Here is a 17,647-nt window from a genome sequence, read left to right as displayed (position 1 = left end):
CGCTCCCCCCCCCCCCCCCCAGCGGCGGCGGCGGCGGCGGCGGCTCCTCGGGTCCCTTCAATTATCAGCTGAGCCGCAGCACCGCGGCCGGCGTGCGCCTCCGCCCGCGCCGCCTCCCTCCCCGCCCGGTCCAACACCCTCCGGGAACTACTTTGCCCGCCGCCTCCGGCTGACGGGCTAGTCCGCGGGTAAGGCCCCACTGCCTACTCGCAGCCCATCACATCGCCCCTCCCTCCCCCACCGCCCGGCGTGACTCTCCCAGCGGCCTGAGATCTCCTCCCGATCCCTTCGAGGGACCAGGAAGGGGAATGTGAGACTCCGCTTGGTATCCCTCCGCCGGGGTCACCCCCTCCCCTCGGTGGCAGCAGGAACTAATTCCCCTTCGGGTCACCGGGGACCTGAGGGGAGAAATTTCACGGATCAATGTTCCCTCTGACTCCTGGGAGAGGGGGTGATAACCCGAAGATAGAAACCCCCGCGCTAGCTCAAAAGCAGGGTTCGATTTAAAGTAGGGCTTTGGCCCCATGACCCCAGTCAAGCCCCGCCCCTTCCTGGTTGTCTTAGCGACGGCGGTGGCGTCCCAAGATGGCGTCGTGGCTGCCGGAGACTCTGTTCGAAATTGTAGGACAAGGCCCAGCGCCGAGCAAAGACTATTACCAGTTATTGGTCACCCGGTCCCAGGCAAGTGTGAGGCGCGGTTTATCCTCTCTAAGAACCCTGCCGCCCCGGTGGAGCGCGGAACGCGAGCCCTGCTAGGCCGCGAGCTACCGTGGCCCGCCGGAAGCGTCCGGCCCCAGCGCCGAGCCGGGAGATTTCCCTCGTCACCTCGGCCTTCTCGGCCGGCTCCTCCGTAGTCCGCGTCTTTGCCCTGCCCAAGGCCGGCTCGTCCCTGGCGAGCTTTCTTGCCTCCCCCACGTCGCCGCCCGCTCCCTTCCTGCCACCGAGGGTGCCTACCCGCAGAGTTCCCTCCGCGCGAAGAGAAAAACAGGCGTCCCCGGCTTGCGTGCCGCCTCACCTCAGCGTGGGAAGGAGAGAAAGAAAGACTCAGCCAAGTGTCCCAAGGAGGAGCCGGCAGGGGAGGGGAGACAGAGAAGATCTCTTTTCCAGGGTAGGAGTTAATCGTGGGGGATTTTTAAAATCTCATTGTGGTCTTTACGGGTACCACGACCACATCAAAACTTCCTGATTTCTAGTAGGAACTGATCGTTGAGAGCTTTTCCCTTACCTTTTTGGAGCCCCTTCTATCCCATTGAAAGTGTGCGGGGGGTGGTACAAAAATGTTTCAGCTGCTCAGCGCGTCAGCCCCACCCATAATGACATCTGTTCCACAACAATAAGGCCGAGGATTCTGTTATCGCTGGAGTGAAGTAACCGTCAGCCTATTTTTATGACTACTTTAGCTATTTAAGGTGGGCTTTTGGATGATTTATTGTGCCCATGAAATGATCGCGTTGAACTGGGCCTCCACTCGGAACACGTTTTCTGATTCCTGGCTGAGCTTAAGCCTGTCACTGAGATAACGCACTTTGTACTTTAATAGATGGTATTTCTATAAAATGAAATTTAGAACTTTGTATATATGTGTTTTGGTGTAGATATTTGAATATTGCATCAGCTTTCCCGTGAGCCATTAGGTAGGTAGAGAATGCTTTTTTATACTTCAAAAGCATCTTTTAAAGTAAAAATGATATATATTTTATTTTTGACTGGGATAAATATTGCAAGTATAGTATCAATAATAAAAGGGTGATAGCCTATCATATTTGATTGAACATTTTGGTGGGGGGTTTTTACACATTTAATTAGAATTTCTTAAAAGCGCTAAATCACTTTTTTGCACATTTTAGGACTGTCTTCCATTTAAGAGGTATAATCCTAACCGTTTCTTACTTCGTAACATTAGTGATTGAAAGCAATAACATCTTACCATATTCATACTTCGTTTTCTATTTTCATTTACCTCATGTAAGTTAAAATGTTTACAAGTCTTTTCTGTAATTTGTCTTTTAAAATTTTTTTTGAGATTTTCTTTTTCTTAAAGATCTGGGTGTTACAAGTGTCTAATGTAAGCCTAAAAAAACGAGTATTTGTGAACTTTTTTATTTTAGTAAATTAACCATTAAGAGTGCTCCCCAGTTGTATTTCCCCAGGAATGCTTCCCTTGTTCACGTTCAGACTTTGTTCTGTAGTCTAACTTGGGTACACGCCTGTGTTTTACGAAATTCCCCCTCCCCGCACAAGTATTCTTAATTTTTTCTTTCTTTTTTCCTTTTTTTTTTTTTTTTTACAGATCAAAACTGTCTTTTATTTCAGGCCCTATTCTTCTTATCAGTTGCTTCTATAAAAAATCCTTTTCAAGCTGATCCATTTTCTTTTTTAAGCAGATGGACTATATCCACTGTAGTTCTACCAGTGAGAGTTAATCTTGAATCTGATTAACTCACTCTTTTTTTAAAGTAAAATTTGTTGTAAAAAATAGTAAGCCAAAAAATAGTCTTTTCAGTCACCCATCTTGAGAATATACTATTTTCTTTTTTTTTTGTTTTTTTTTTTATGTATTTATTTTTGAGAGAGAGAGAGAGAGAGACAGTGTGAGCAGGGGAGGGTCAGAGAGAGAGGGAGACACAGAATCTTAAGCCAGGTTCCAGGCTCTGAGCTGTCAGCACAGAGCCTGACACGGGGCTTAAACCCACGAACCGCTAGATCATGATCTGAGCCGAAGCCAGAGGCTCAACTGACTGAGCCACCCAAGCGCCCGAGAATATGCTATTTTCTAACCACAGGTAATTTTTCTAAATCTCAGCACAGGAAACCAAACATCCACTAAGAGGGAGTCTGACATAAATAAGGACTAAAAGACTAGAATTAAAATGTGTTTTATAAGGTGGACTTTTTCTGGAGTGACTTTCTAAAAATTTTCTTTTCTCGTTCTTACTTAATTTTCAAAAATATTGTATATTCTTCAAAATATGCCCCAGGTTTAGATAGATCTTTCTTTCCCTCCGATTCTCTTTTTTATTATTTTTCACTGCTTTTATTTTTATGGACTTTAAATTCAAATGACTGCACATTTGACATTAGATTTGACCACAGGCATCTCTCTCATTAGAGTAATACCACGGTTGGTATAGCACAGAAAATAAATGTTGTCCATAGATATTTTCTTTACTTCTTGCTTATACAGTAACATTAAATATATTTTTTTATGCTTATAGGGGTGTTCCCAGTTAACAACTTGATACCATGATATTTTGGGTTTTTTCCCAAGAAAGGAACTCACAGAACCTGTGGTCAATAAGGCTTCTCAAATTCAACCTTTTTTTTTTAATGTTTATTTATTTATTTTGATAGAGAGTGCTAGCAGTGTATGCAGGTTGGGGAGGGGCAGAGAGAAAGGGAGAGAGAGAATCCCAAGCAGGCTCTGTGCTGTAGTCAGTCACTTAACTAACTGAACCACCAGGCACCCCTCAAACTTGATCTTTATGATGATCTATACGCTTAGAAAAATCAATGCAGTGCTTTCTAAATCAAAGATTTACCCCATTATTTTCACTCTAGTTTTAGTAGTATCTGTATTTTCTTTTTTTTTTAATTTTGTTAATGTTTGTTTATTTTTCAGAGAGAGAGAGAGAGAGAGAGAGAGACCGAGCATGCGCGGGGTAGGGGCAGAGAGAGGGGGAGACACAGAACCCGAAGCAGGCTCCAGGCTCTGCAATTCTTCCTCTTTTCATTTGCTGGGGTGACTGTCACATGTTGGTGCTCCAGGGACAACCATCTAACGGGTGCAAGAGGCCAGTATCTGCCAGTTCTCAGCTACTTAGCAGATAGTACTGTTTCCAGCAGTTTTCCAGAATTTGTCACATTAAACCTAAGCCACTAGTTATGACCATCTTAAGCAATACTTCCATTTCAAGAGAATGAAGAAGATAGAATTTCAACAGTAAAATACTGATAATAGTAGCCTCCTAAAGTGATTTTTGCTTCCTCTTACTTAAAAAAATTTTTTGATGTTTATTATTTTTGAGAGAGAGAGGGAGAGAGGCAAAGAGCGAGGGAGACACAGAATCTGAAGCAGCTCCAGGCTCTGAGCTGTTGGCACAGAGCCTGACAAGGGGCTCGAAACCATGAACCTCAAGATCATGAACTGAGTTGAAGACAGTCGCTCAACCGACTGACCCACCCTGGTGTCCCTGGACTCAGATTTTAAAGCATTTGTGCTGTTCATTAACTTGGCATTGAACTTCCTCTGTTCTTAAAAAATACTGTTTCAGTGTTTATATAAATCAAATCACTAACTGTATTCTCCCACCTAGATTATATGCTCCAGCGAGGAGGGAGTTTTGTTTGACTCAGTGATGTTTCCCCAACTTTTAGAACAGTACCTGGCACATAAAAGGTGCTTGGGCACCAGGGTGGCTCAGTCAGTTAAACATCAGACTCTTGATTTTGGCTCAGGTCTTGATCTCACAGTTCATGCCCTGTGCTCAGCACCTAGGTTGCTTGGGATTCTCTCTCTTGAAACAAACTTTGAAAGGTGCTTAATACATAGTGGTGGACCGAAAGATGAATTCTTTGAAGGCAGAAATCTTATATTTTGCATCCCTATTAGGAAATGCCACCTCGCTGATTACAATTAAGGAAAGGGTCTCAATTTAAGATTTTCTTAGAAGTGAAGTATGGAATATCCCTTGCCTAAATGAATTAAAGGTTCTTTCCAGCTCTAACTTACTAGTAATCTACTAGTTTTCAAAGAGTTAGAAACCAACATAAGAAAATATATATACTACTAATGGGGTGCCTGGGTGGCTCAGTCGATTGAGCATCTGACTTCAGCTCAGGTCATGATCTCACAGTCCGTGGGTTCGAGCCCCACATGGGGCTCTGTGCTGACAGCTTAGAGCCTGGAACCTGCTTTGGATTCTGGGTCTCCCTCTCTCTCTGCTCCTCTCCTGTTTACTTTGTGTCTCAAAAAAAAAAAAAAAAAAAAGCTAGACTTGGTGGGAATGCCCTGAGTGGCTCAGTTGGTTAAGCTTCAGCCTCTTGGTTTCAGCTCAGGTCATGATCTTGTGGTCATGGCATTGAGCCCCATCTCAGCATGGAGCCTGCTTGGGATTCATTCATTCTCTCCCTCCCTCCCTCTCTCTCTCTCTCTCTCTCTCTCTCTCTCTCTCTCCCTCTGTCACTCAGGCTCTCTCAAAATAAATTAACTAATAAAAAAAAAAACCTAGACTTGATGACTGATGTTTAGACTTAGCAACAAAGAATCCTGCCAGTACCACTTCAAACTACACAGCAATTTTAAAGATAGAAGATTCAAGTACAGCCTAATAAAATTGTTAATACATACACCCTTTGACCCTGCAAATTCATTTCTAGGATTTTCTATGCAAAAATGCTTTCACATAAGTACTAGGATCTCACCAGAATGAAATAATTGTAAAAACATTTTTCCATTAGTGGAAATTTGGTTAAACTGTGAATCATTCATACCATAGAATACAACATGCCAGATCTCTTTAATAGACCAAATCTTAAGCAAGAAAAGCAAGTTGCAGAGTTAAACATATTATGATCCCATTTGAAGAAACCACCACCACAGTTTTATTTTGTTTTAAATAAATGTTTATGGTGTTCAAATAAATGTTGTAGGAAATAGCTGAAGTGCATCTCTCTGAGGGATGGAATTAGGGATTGCTTTCATTTTCTGCATTATGTATTTTTTAATGTTTTTTTTTTTTAATTTTTGAGAGAGGGAAAGACAAGCACAAACGGGGGAGGGGCAGAGAGCGAGGGAGACCCAGAATCCGAAGCAGGCTCCAGGCTCTGAGCTGTCAGCACAGAGCCCAATGCGGGGCTCGAACTCATGAACTGTGAGATCATGACCTGAGCTGAAGTTGGATTCTCAGCCAACTGTGAGCCAGCCAGGCACCCCTGCATTATGTATTTTTGAAAGATCCGAGTTTTTGTACAATGAGCATTTATTTTTATAATCAGAGAAAAGCAGTAAAAATGAAAAATGAAAATGGAAGTGGATAACACTTCCTGCTCTGTACATCAGTCCACCTGCTACAGCAGGACCGCCTTTGCACCGCCTCCTACCTTAAATAATGAGCAGCATTAATAAGTGTGTCACCAGATTCTGCTGACAGGAGAGATGCCAATTCAACAGGTTTAAAGGATGCAAATGGGTTAATGGCTACTTAGGAAATTTTAAAGTCTAGAAACTTCTAATTGTACAGTTTTTGCTTTTGTTTTTAGTTTTTTAATGTAGGTGATAATTACTTCTGAGAAAGTACAACATCGTCCTCTTGCTTTGTCGGGGATGGCACAGTAATATTGAGCTAAAAAGGAGATACAGAGAAGTAAATAAGGCAGAGGTGGTCCCCCTGAATAGATTTATATGCCCTCACCTCATAAAGCTTAAAGAACAGAACTTCTCAAGTAATCTAAAATTATATTTTAACTAGGGGCACCAGGCTGGCTCAGTCGGTGGAGCTCAGTCTTGATCTCAGGGTTGTGGATTCGAGCCCCATGTTGGGTAGAGAGATTACTTAAAAATAAAACCTTTTTAAATAAATAGAAGTATATTAACTGGACACCAGGTAGCACATTTTGGAAGTAGGATGGGGTGCAGTCAACTTGTTATCATATGGCACTTTCCAAAGGACCCAGGAACCCCTGATCATGCCTTACTCTAGCCCTGCTTCCCACGTGAGCTCCCCAAGAATCACATACATGGAGAAGATAAAGCAGAGGGGAGTACACGTGCATCCCCTATCCCCTTCTGCTTCTGTTACTCCTTCCTGGTCCCTTAGGGAACGTCTCCCACTGATGGACTGACGTCATGCCATTATCTCTTGTCATCACGCTATTGCACCCATTCTGCTCAATGGCCACCAGCCACAGCCAAAATGTCTCCACACAGAACTGCTGGGTTTTTTATTTTTTAATGTTTATTTTATTTTTGAGAGAGAGAGAGTGCGTGAGCTGAGGAGGGGCAGTAAAGGGAGACAGAATCCGAAGCAGGCTCCAGGCTCCCAGCTGTAAGCACAGAGCGTGACGCTGGGCTCAAACCCACGAACCTTGAGGTTGTGACCTGAGCCCAAGTCCGACCTTTAACCAGCTGAGCCACCCAGGCGCCCCTGCCATCCCTCTTAAAGTCCAAAAGTCCTCAAAATGCTTGTCTTAGCTTATTTTCCTCTTCCCTGTTATTTACCGTTGATTTGACTTATTCCCCCTCTTTCGGGGGCCCTCGCTCTTCCCTCCACTCTTAAATACAGGCTTTTCCCTTCTTCACCCCTCCTGCACCCTGCACTTCCAAGGCCCGCCCCCGGCGTGTTTGGGGTTTCCCTCCTCCTGACCCGCGCTGACCTGCACCTGCAGTGAGCACCCTGCCCTGCCCCACAGGCTTGGGCATGTGTGACGCCTCCCGCGTTGGCCTGCCATTCCTCAGACCTGACGCACTTCAGAAAAATGATTCCAGCCCATGACACTCCGGGATGTACCCAATTCAACTAGTAAAGTGGCTTTTCATCAGGAATTGAAATTCCCTTTAATTTTTCAAAGTGACATGTGGCACTTTTGGAGAGAGGGGGATAAAATAATACAAATGAGGCGATTAAATTCTTAAAAAATCACAGTATTCAGCGCCTTACCATGTTATAAGCCAGTTGCCAAGCGACTCCTAAACCCTCATTTCCAAATTCCATGCTGGCCTGACAGAGCGCCAGGGTCATATCTTCTCAGGTAAATCATTCAGCACCTGTGAGCACCTACACATTCTGGGCAGTAATTTGGTCTCACCCTACACTGACACAGATTTGTCTCCTAATTATATGGACCAGTAGAGCACTTAATTGGGAGTCACTGAGTCATGGATTCTTTTATTCCTCCTGCTAGCCTGCGAGCTCTTGACCTGGGGCAAGGCACTTCATTTGTCTGGGCCCCAGTTGCCTCATCAGCATCGTAAGATGACTAGTCCAAGAGATCACGAAGGTTCATTCCATTTCTAAAACGCTGCTTTGCATGAAAGTAGTATTTCACCCAGGAAAAAGCACTAGGCTTTTTTTTTTTTTAAGAAAAACTAGATTTGCTGTGAAGATTCTGTATTCGTAGCTGTGTGACCTGATAGAAGTCTTCACCTGCCTGAGGTTCCATTTCTTCATCTGTGAAATGAACCTTTCACAGATACAGTAAAAACCAGATATATAGGTATGTACATACAAAGTACTCCAGGCCAGTGTTTTTCAGAGAGAGGTTGTGTGATCAGATAAGATCAGAAAATCCTGGGGTAAACACAGCCTGTTTGCTTCTCTTCTCTGGAATTTGTCAGAGCCTTTAAAATCCTGCTGTCCACCCTGCCTGTCTGAAGAGGAGACTGTGCCAGGGAGCCTCTCTGATAGGCTTGAGACTCTGGGCCCCTTTTTCCTCTGAGCATCTCAGGAAGTGAGGTTCTGGGGAATCTTGACTGCAAAATACCTACCAGTGTGCCGGGCACAGAGCAGCGACCACGGAAGAAATGTTTAAGTATTGTTTTCTTCCGATGCCAGACCAACCAAATTTCTCCTTTTCCGTAAAAGGATTATAGTAACTCTTCACTCACCTCCTGTTTTATTTTCATTTTTTGTTTTTACAATCAGCTTACGTGTCCCAAGTATCTATTGGGGTGTTGATTGGGATTGCAGTACGTAGATAGCTGCATTTGTGGTGAATTGACATCTTTATGATACCAAGTTTCCAATCAACAAATACAGTGTATCCTTTTTTCTAGATTTTTTTTTTTTAGGTGTTCTTTCATTTGGGTCAATAATTTCTTACAGTATGGAAATCTTACATATATTTTGTTAGATTTCTAGGAGGTGTTTGCCTATTTTATTGTAAGTTATATTGCTTCTTAAAATTGTATTTTCTATTTGTAGCTAGTAATAAAAACAGTGGGCTTGGGGAGTGCCTGGGTAGCTCAGTCGGTTAAGCATCGACTTCAGCTCAGGTCATGATCTCACAGTTCACCACTTCGAACCCCGGGTCAGGTTCTATGCTGACAACTCAGATCCTGAGAGCCTGCTTCAGAGTCTGTGTCTCCCTCTCTCTCTGCCCCTCCCCCACTTGTTTTCTCCCTCTCTCTTTCTCTCTAAAATATAAAAACATTTTTAAAAATTTTAATAAGCAAAACAATTAATTTTTTCTTCTAGTAAATTCCCTTTTATCTTGTGATCTTATTAATTTTAACAAATCATAACCTTTTAGACTTTCTGACACATTCTCTGTAAATAGTGACATATTTCTTCCTTTCTGATCCTTATATCTTCTTGACCTTACCTTATGACATTGGCTAAGCCTGCCACTAAAATGTTGAAGAGAGAGGATGACGCCAGGCATTCTTGTCTTGTTCTTAGGCCTCTGGGGAAGGCTTTCCGCATTTTGCCATAAAGTATGATGTGTACTGTAGGTTTTTTTCAAATCACATTTAAGATGTTTCCTTTTATTTCAAGTTTGCTGAAAGTTTCTATTTTGAATGCATAATGTCTTATGTTACAAAAAATAAAAAAGGACTTTTAGTTTTATACTAAAATTCAAGGGTTGCTGTTTTTCTCTAAGTTATTGTTTGGCTTATTGTAAAGTGCCTGCCTCAGGATCACCATGCTCACCGTTCCTTAAAGAACAGCCATCATTTTTTCATGCTGTCACTGTGCATTTGGCCCCAGTCACTCGGGTCACTTCCTGTCAGATCCTCACATCCAGAGTTTCCCCTCCTCTGCATCTTACCTAAAGTGCCTACTTAGGGGTGCCTGGGTGGCTCGGTTGGCTAAGCGTCTGACTTTGGTTCAGGTCATAATCGCACCTTTGTGGGTTTGAGCCCTGCACTGGGCTCTGTGCTGACAGCTCAGAGCCTGCAGCCTGCTTCAGATTCTGTGTCCCGCTTCTCCCTCTGCTCCCTCTCTCTCACTCACTCTCTCTCACTCTTTCTCTCTTTCTCTCTCTTGCGCGCACACACACATGCACTCAAAAATAAACAAACATTAAAAAAAGAAAAGAAAATGCCCTCTTAACATTTGAGCCTGGGTAGCTCGGTCCACTTAGTGTCTGACTCTAAATTTCAGATCAGGTCATGATCTCACAGTGCTACGGGATCACCACCGCCCCTCCCCCACCCATTGAGCTCTGCCCTCACAGTGTGGCACCCACTAGGGATTCTCTCTCTGCCCCTCCCCTGAGTGAGGTTCTTGCTTTCTTTCTCTCTCAAAATAAACAAACAAAAAATAAAATTCCCACTTAACATTTGAAATGAGTGGGGAAATAAAGAACCATTAAATAATATCTTACGTGGACTGAAAAGCTGTTACACACACAAACGTACACTAGGAAAGTACTGTAACAAAAAAAGGGAGAATATTATTTGAATCTGGAGGTAGGGTCTACACGAGACTCTGAATCTGGAAGCCAGAAAAGAAAAGAATGGCAGATCAAGTACATTTAAAATAAAGTTTTGTGGGCACCTGCCTGGCTCACACAGTAGAGCACATGAATCTTGATTTCAGGATTGTATGTTTGAGCCCACACTGGGTGTACAGGTAACTTAAAACAATTTTAAGTTTTAATAAATAAAAAATAAAGTTTTGTTTCATGAATCATACTTAAAACGAATAAATTGCCTGGAAGAAAAAGTCGGCCACATATTCAGCCGGCACAGGGTTAATATACTCAGTTTCCAAAGATTATTAATTGTACAAACAACTTGCATTTGCGATGGAAATGAAGGCTCTCCGCAAAGCAGTAAACGGAACATACCTCAAAATAGTAAGGCCGTCTGCCGTATGACAAGGCCATAGCTAACATCATACTCAGCGGTGATAACTGAAGGTTTTAATTCTAAGATCACAAGACAAGGATGCCCACTCACCACTTTTATTCAACATACATAGTGTTGGAAATCCTATGGAGCAATTAGGCAGGGGAAAAAAAGTTCCAGATTGTAAAGCAATAAATAAAACTGTCCCTATCTGTAGATGACAGGAAACCCTGAAGATTCCGTCATAAAACTGTTAGAACTAGTAAACAAATTCAGGAAAGTTGCAGGATACAAAATCCAGACACAAAAGTCTGTTGCTTTTCTATACATTAATTAATAAAGAACTATCAGAAAAATTAAGAAAACAGTCCCAGGGTGCCTGGTCACTTAAGCTGCTGTGTCGTGGGTTTGGTTCGGATCCTGATCTTGCATTTCTGTGAGTTCAAGCTCTGCATCAGGCTCCGTGCTGACGGTGCAAAGCCTGCTTGGGATTCTCTCTCTCCCTCTCTCTGCCCCTCTCCCCAGCTTGCACTCTTTCACTCTTCCTCAAAATACATAAACCTTAAAAGAAATATTTTAACCTTTAAAGAAAAACTTAAAAACAACATGGGATTGGCACAAAAATAGACCTACAGATCAACGGACCAGAATAGAGAGCCCAGAAATAACCCACACCTATATGGTCGACTGATCTATGATAAAGGAGCCAAAAATACACACTGGAAAAAGGACAGTTTCCTCAATACATGAGGTTGGGAAAATTGGACAGACATGTGCAAAAGAGTGAAAATAGATCACTATCTCATACCATATACAAACCCAAAATGGACTAAAGACTTGAATATAAGACTCGACATCATAAAGTCCTGGAAGAAAACATAGGCTAAGCCGACGTAAGTCTTAGGGATGATTTTTTAAATCCGATACCCAAAGCAAAAGCAACAAAAGCAAAAATGTAAACAAGTGGGACCACGTCAAACTTAAAGCTTCGGCGAAGCAGGGGCACCTGGGTGACTTCAGTCTGTTAGGCATCTCACTCTTGATTTCGGCTCGGTCATGATCTCACAGTTCATGGGTTCAAGCCCTGCACTGCAGTCCACACTGTCCGCACGGAACTTGCTTGGACTATTTTCTCCCCCCTCTCTCTGCCCTTCCCCAACTTATTTCTCTCTCTCTCTCTCTCTCTCTCTCTCTCTCTCTCTAAGTAAATAAATAAAAACTTAAGTTCAGCGTAGCAAACAAAGGAAGCCATCAACAAAACGAAAAGGCAATATACTGAACAAGTGAGAACATTTGCAAACTATATATCTGCTCCTCCTCTACTTGCATGTTCATGTACTATCTCAAAATAAACGTTTTTAGAAGTTATGATTTAACATTGAAATAGATTCCCTGCTTACTTAAGTAAAAGATCAGTTTGGTCTCTCTATGTATCTCAAATGAATAAATAAATAAATAAATAAACTTTTTAAAAATTTTATAAAGAAAAAAGAGGCGCCTGGGTGGCACAGTTGGTTAAACATCTGACTGTTGATCTTGGCTCAAGCCATGATCTCCCAGTTCATGAGTTCAAACCCCACATCGGGCTCTTAGATAATGGTGCACAGCCTGCTTGAGATTCTGTCTCTCTTTTCTGCCCCTCCCCTGCGTTTGTGCTTGCCCTCTCTCAAAATAAATAAAAATACTTTTTTAAAAGATGTTTGGTTTTTTTTTGTTCCTACAGGTCTCAGTGAACAATTATTCACCTAAGAACCATCTTAAAATCCACAGCCAACCAAATATAATTCATTTGATCCCTCTAAAGCCACCTCTTAATAACAAACCTAATCATTTTAATAAAATTAAATATCAGTGAGTGCTTTTAACAGGTGAGGAATTTAATCCTTGAAACAGGCTTACAAAATGGGTACCATTATTATATAGATGAGAACTGGGATTTAAAGAGCTGTAAATGAATTGCCTGGGATTCATACATTATGACCAAGCAGAGAATAACCTTTGGCCAGCCTTACTTAGGCTTTTTCTAAATACCACAGCTACATCTCAGCTTGGTTTCCATTTAAAACAAAATAAAGAAAAAATTTTCAACGAAAACTATGAATGACTCAGAATGATTCAGAGATTAATATGCAATAAATTACTCTTGAGTTACTCTTTCCCTTCAAGTTGCTACTTCAGAATAAAAAAATCACATCCTTGACCTCACATTCCTTTTATTTAGAAAGAGAGAGAGAAAGAGCAGGCTCCATGCTCAGTGCAGATCCCAGCCTGGAGTTCAATCCCACACCCCTGGGATCATGACCTGATTCAAAATCAAGAGTTCGATGCTTAGCTTAACCTACTGAGCCACCCAGGCATACCCACATCCGTTTTCTCTCTCTCTCATCTCTTCTTTTCCTTCGCAATGTACTCACTGCCTCTATCACCTTTTCTCTCATTTATTCCTTAAGACAGCTCCTACCTCCCTCTTACTCCTGGTATGTTACTCAGTAACACTAGAATTGTTACATCTAAAGGATATCTTATGACCTTAGCCTATTTGGCATTTCAGGCTGTTGGTCAGCCTTTTCTTGAAATGCTTCCCTTTGTTATAGCCCATGGATTCTTCTTACTTGGTTTCTTCTAGGTTTATGGTAACTCAGGTGCTGCTTGCCTTCTGCCTTCATGACCACATTAACATTGCTATTTCTAAAGACTATGTTTGTGCCTTAGCTTTTCTCAATCTAGTCTTAAAAAAAAACAGAGGACGGTCATTGGAGTGGGTTCTAATCCAATATGGCTGGTGTCTTTATAAGAAGAGATTAGAACACAACATGAACAGACAGGAGACCGTGTGAAGACACAGGGAGGAACTAGCCATTTACAACCCAAGGAGAAAGTCTTCAGAAGAAGCCAACCCTGCCAACACCTTGGGTTCTACCTTCCAGAGCTATGAGAAAATAAATTTATGTTTAAGCCATCCGGTGTGGAGTACTCTGTTAGGACAACTCTAGCAGAATAATTTTCTGAAGTTAAAGAGTGACCTGAATTAAAGTTGGTTTTGGTTTTTTGTTTTTAAACAGATAAGTGAATACTCATGAAGTAAAAAAAAAAAACAACCTTGTAAGATTCCTTCATTATAACCTTGAAAGGGGGATTTGGAAGACTTGATGCAGTCTATTTTTGACTTTAACATGTTTAAAAGTATATTCTATAGGAAACACCCATTTATTAGGGAATCCGATTACAAGCATCCTATAAAGGCTCACTGGCCAGAGGACCAACCTCAGAGCATAGATATGAAAATACATGCTGATTTGGAGAATGCGGGGAGGGGGGGGGGGGGGAGTAGGACAAGTGGCCAGTAACCTAAGCTCATGATTTGGGCTCAGGTCGTGATCTCACAGACCTGTATCGCCTTGCTCTCTCGTGAGATCGAGATCTGTATCCCCTTTCTGTCAGCACGGAGCCCACTTGAGATTTTCTCTTTCCCTTTCTCTCAGCCCCTCCTCTGCTCTTTCTCTCTTTCTTTCTTTCTCTCTCTCTCAAAATAAGCATTTTTTTAAAAAGAAAAAAAGACAAACCCATTACATTTGCTTTAATCCCATTTGCCAAAATGGTTTAGGTATTAGAGGCTGGGATCAGCATTATTAATGTAGATGCTTTACCAATGTGGACAAATGGTAAGATCCCCAGAATTGTGATTAAGAGTGTCAAGTACTTGGGGCAGAACAATAATGACTAAAAAGGAATCCTTGCTCTGTAATCTTCCTCAGTCTGGCTGATGAATATTTTAGGAGTGATTAGCAAGCACTGAAATAAGAAAGTAACCGTGCAAGAGAGGAAGGCACCATAATGAGAGGCAGGAATAGAAGTGCAGAAATCAGCAACCATAAGTTCATCTTCCAGTTACGCTTGCCACTAGCCAGTCCCTGGGCCCCATTTCTAAGCCCTGGATTCTAACGAATGCAGAAGACTTACAGTTTTATAGTAAAGAGGAAGATAATTGGGAAATGGGATCTATGCATATAGGTTAAAATAATTATATGATTATTTAATAGTGCTTTTTTTTAAAGAATGATTTCATCATAACTGATGATAATCAGCTATTCTCCATTTACTCAGCAGGGCTCAAAATGAGAGGAATGAGCCCCCACTGCCATGTGTGGGGCTTAGGTTAAACCTAGGGAAGAGCTGGCTCAGTGGGATCAATGACTAAGAAAAGATATGGAACTTCCTACGTGGGAGAGCTTTCAAAATAGTCAAACTTGACTATTGACACTTAACAAGTGTCAAGGCAAAAAAAAAAAAATCTGCAAATTAATAATATAAATAACATCACAGAAAAATGGGCAAAGAACATGAAGAAAGAGTTAGTTACCTGAAGAAATACACAACTAAACATGAAAAGATGCTTAGGCTTACTAGTGATCAAAGAAATACAATTTAAAACCACAGAGAGGGGGTCCTGGCTTGAGCATGCACCTCTTGATCTCAAGGTTGTGAGTTCGAGCCCCACGTTGGGCATGGAGCCTACTTTTCAAAAAATTAAAAAAATAAAACCACAAGATAGAAATTTTTCTACCGGCAAACAATTGAAACTATCCAGGTTGGCAAAGTTCTGAAAGGGCTTCTTTCAGTGTTTGCTGCACCCCAAGTCCTGAACATGCCAACAGTGCAAAGATGAGTTCCTTACCCTCAGGAAGCTTACAGTCTAGTGGGGAGACCTACAGACGACAGCAAGGTCACGTACAGCAGAGATCTGAGCTGCCTGGTGAGGGAATTGGAGGGAATCCTGAGACGTCAGCACATCAGGGAAGACTCCTGAAGACTAGATGTGAGCTGATACCAAGACAGAAAAACTAGGGATGGACCTTGGTGCCAAAGATGTGTGAGCACAGAGCTTGTTCTGGGGTGAGTTCTAAGTATTGTATTATTGCAGGCGGTGTGAAGCGGGTGCCAGGACCACTGAGCCGCAGCCAGGGGACAGATCAGGAAGTTCCTGACAAATCAAGCATTAAGACTTGATACAGCCCAGGCTGGCTGGCTCAGTGTGTAGAGCCTATGACTCTTGTTCTCTGGGCTATGATTTCAAGTCCCATGTAGGGTGTAGAGATTACTTAAAAAAATAAAATCTTAAAAAAAGAAGAAGACTTGATACAGCCAGTCAGTGGTTTTCAGATTACCCTTTGGTTTTGCAAATAAATGTACCTCTGACATTGCACAAGCACTTTATTCAAATAACCTCTTTAAGAATATTTTTCACCAATTTAAAACCTGTTATACAAAAGAAACACCTACACCCTCGAATATTTTATATACCAAATTTCAATGCCTTAACTCATGCTTCCAAAATCTAGATGAACATGTTTTGGTGTGGGCCAGAGGAAAGCATCTATCATCGCTGTGAACACAGTAGAATTTCTTACAAATGTGCCATTGTTTCAAGAGGTTGAGCTCTGACCAGCCCTCTGGATTCATGCCTATACAAGGCAGGTAGCAGCTCAGCCTTACCAGCTCAGCACAGAACCTTGGAACTGAGCATTCACAAAAACACACTGACCACCTGGTGATAATAACACTCAGGTACAGAGCAGATAGTAAGTCATTTTCAATGATTTTTGTCTAAATTTGGTACCTGTGAGGAGGAGACAAGAATTTGGCAGATACTGTTAATGATTCACCTCTGAAACAAAATTCTCACTGCTCACATTTATGGATCTTCTGTATCCTTTGAATTGAAGGGTATCCGAAAATCAGCAACATGAATTTTTTAATTTTCTATAATTCATTTATTCGACAAAAGTTTGAGTGCTTTCTGTGCACTGGCTGCTGCTGTTTGCTGTTCCCAGCACTAAGGGGGAACAGAAGTTCATGTTCTCTACCCTCATGGAGCTAGATACTAATCATATAAACACGTAAGCCAGACTAAGATGGGAACCAAAGAAAATGTCAACCATGGTAAGTGCTGTCAAGGACAGACACCTAAATGCACAAGAATGTGGCCTGGTCAGGGAGGTCAAGAAAGGCTCTCCAGAGGAAGTGAAGCTTCATCTGCCGCCTGGAAGACTGGGTGAATGGGAAGAAGGCCAGTGCAGCTGGAATGCGGAGAGCGGAGCGGTGAAGCCATGCAGAGTGGTGACCATCAGGAGTGTCGTGATTCTCAGAGAACCAGAACTGATTTTTAAGAGGATGACGGCTGGCATACCACATTCCAATGATGTGAGACACACTTGTTTCTACATCTTAATATCTCCCAAATCAACATTTATGTAGCCTTTTTTTTCTTTGAACTGTACGTGAAATAATGATGCAATTTACAGTTGATGGCATTTTAATGAGTTGATGAAATATGTTAATCAGGTTTGCATGTTTAAAAGATCACCAGGATAGAATGTGGAGAATAGATTTACAGTTGTCTGCATGGATCAGGATTTTCTTTTTATTTTATCGTCAAATGCAGAAATTAAGTGACTACTCTTGCTGACACTAATCATCTTCATCTCTATTTCACTGTCCAATTTCAAAGAGCTGTTTTTAGGAGAATACTTTGTTCTTTTTAACTTGATAACATTATTAATCTAAATTTAAAAAGAACTTACTTGCGGGGCACCTGTGTGGCTCAGTTGGTTAAACATCCGACTCTTGGATTCAGCTCAGGTCATGATTTCACAGTCATGAGATCTAGCCCTGCACTGTAGCACAGAACCTGCTTAGGATTCTCTCTCTCTCTCTCTCTCTCTCTCTCTCTCTCTCTCTCTCTCTCTCTCTCTCCCCCTCCCCCCCCACACATGCACACTCTAGCTCAAACTAAATAGACTTAAAAAAACAAAGAACTATCATTATACCATACTCCTTTTTTTCAGTAGATAAACATAA

The 17,647-nt window shown here is 42.0% G+C and overlaps 1 protein-coding gene across 1 annotated transcript in view; it reads left to right on the top strand.

The window, feature by feature from the left end:
• Positions 1-222: 222 nt before the first annotated feature.
• Positions 223-17,647, top strand: part of FBXO36 (F-box protein 36) — an 85,137-nt gene continuing 67,712 nt past the window's right edge. The window contains exon 1 of the mRNA XM_029933655.1: positions 223-681. Within this exon, the coding sequence (XP_029789515.1) occupies positions 586-681 (96 nt within the window). The 5' untranslated portion in view covers positions 223-585. The remainder of the gene's footprint in view (positions 682-17,647) is intronic.

This window comes from Suricata suricatta, chromosome 3 (assembly GCF_006229205.1).
Source record: "Suricata suricatta isolate VVHF042 chromosome 3, meerkat_22Aug2017_6uvM2_HiC, whole genome shotgun sequence".
Taxonomy (NCBI): Eukaryota; Metazoa; Chordata; class Mammalia; order Carnivora; family Herpestidae; genus Suricata; species Suricata suricatta.
This window is presented reverse-complemented; position numbering and strand designations above follow the sequence as displayed.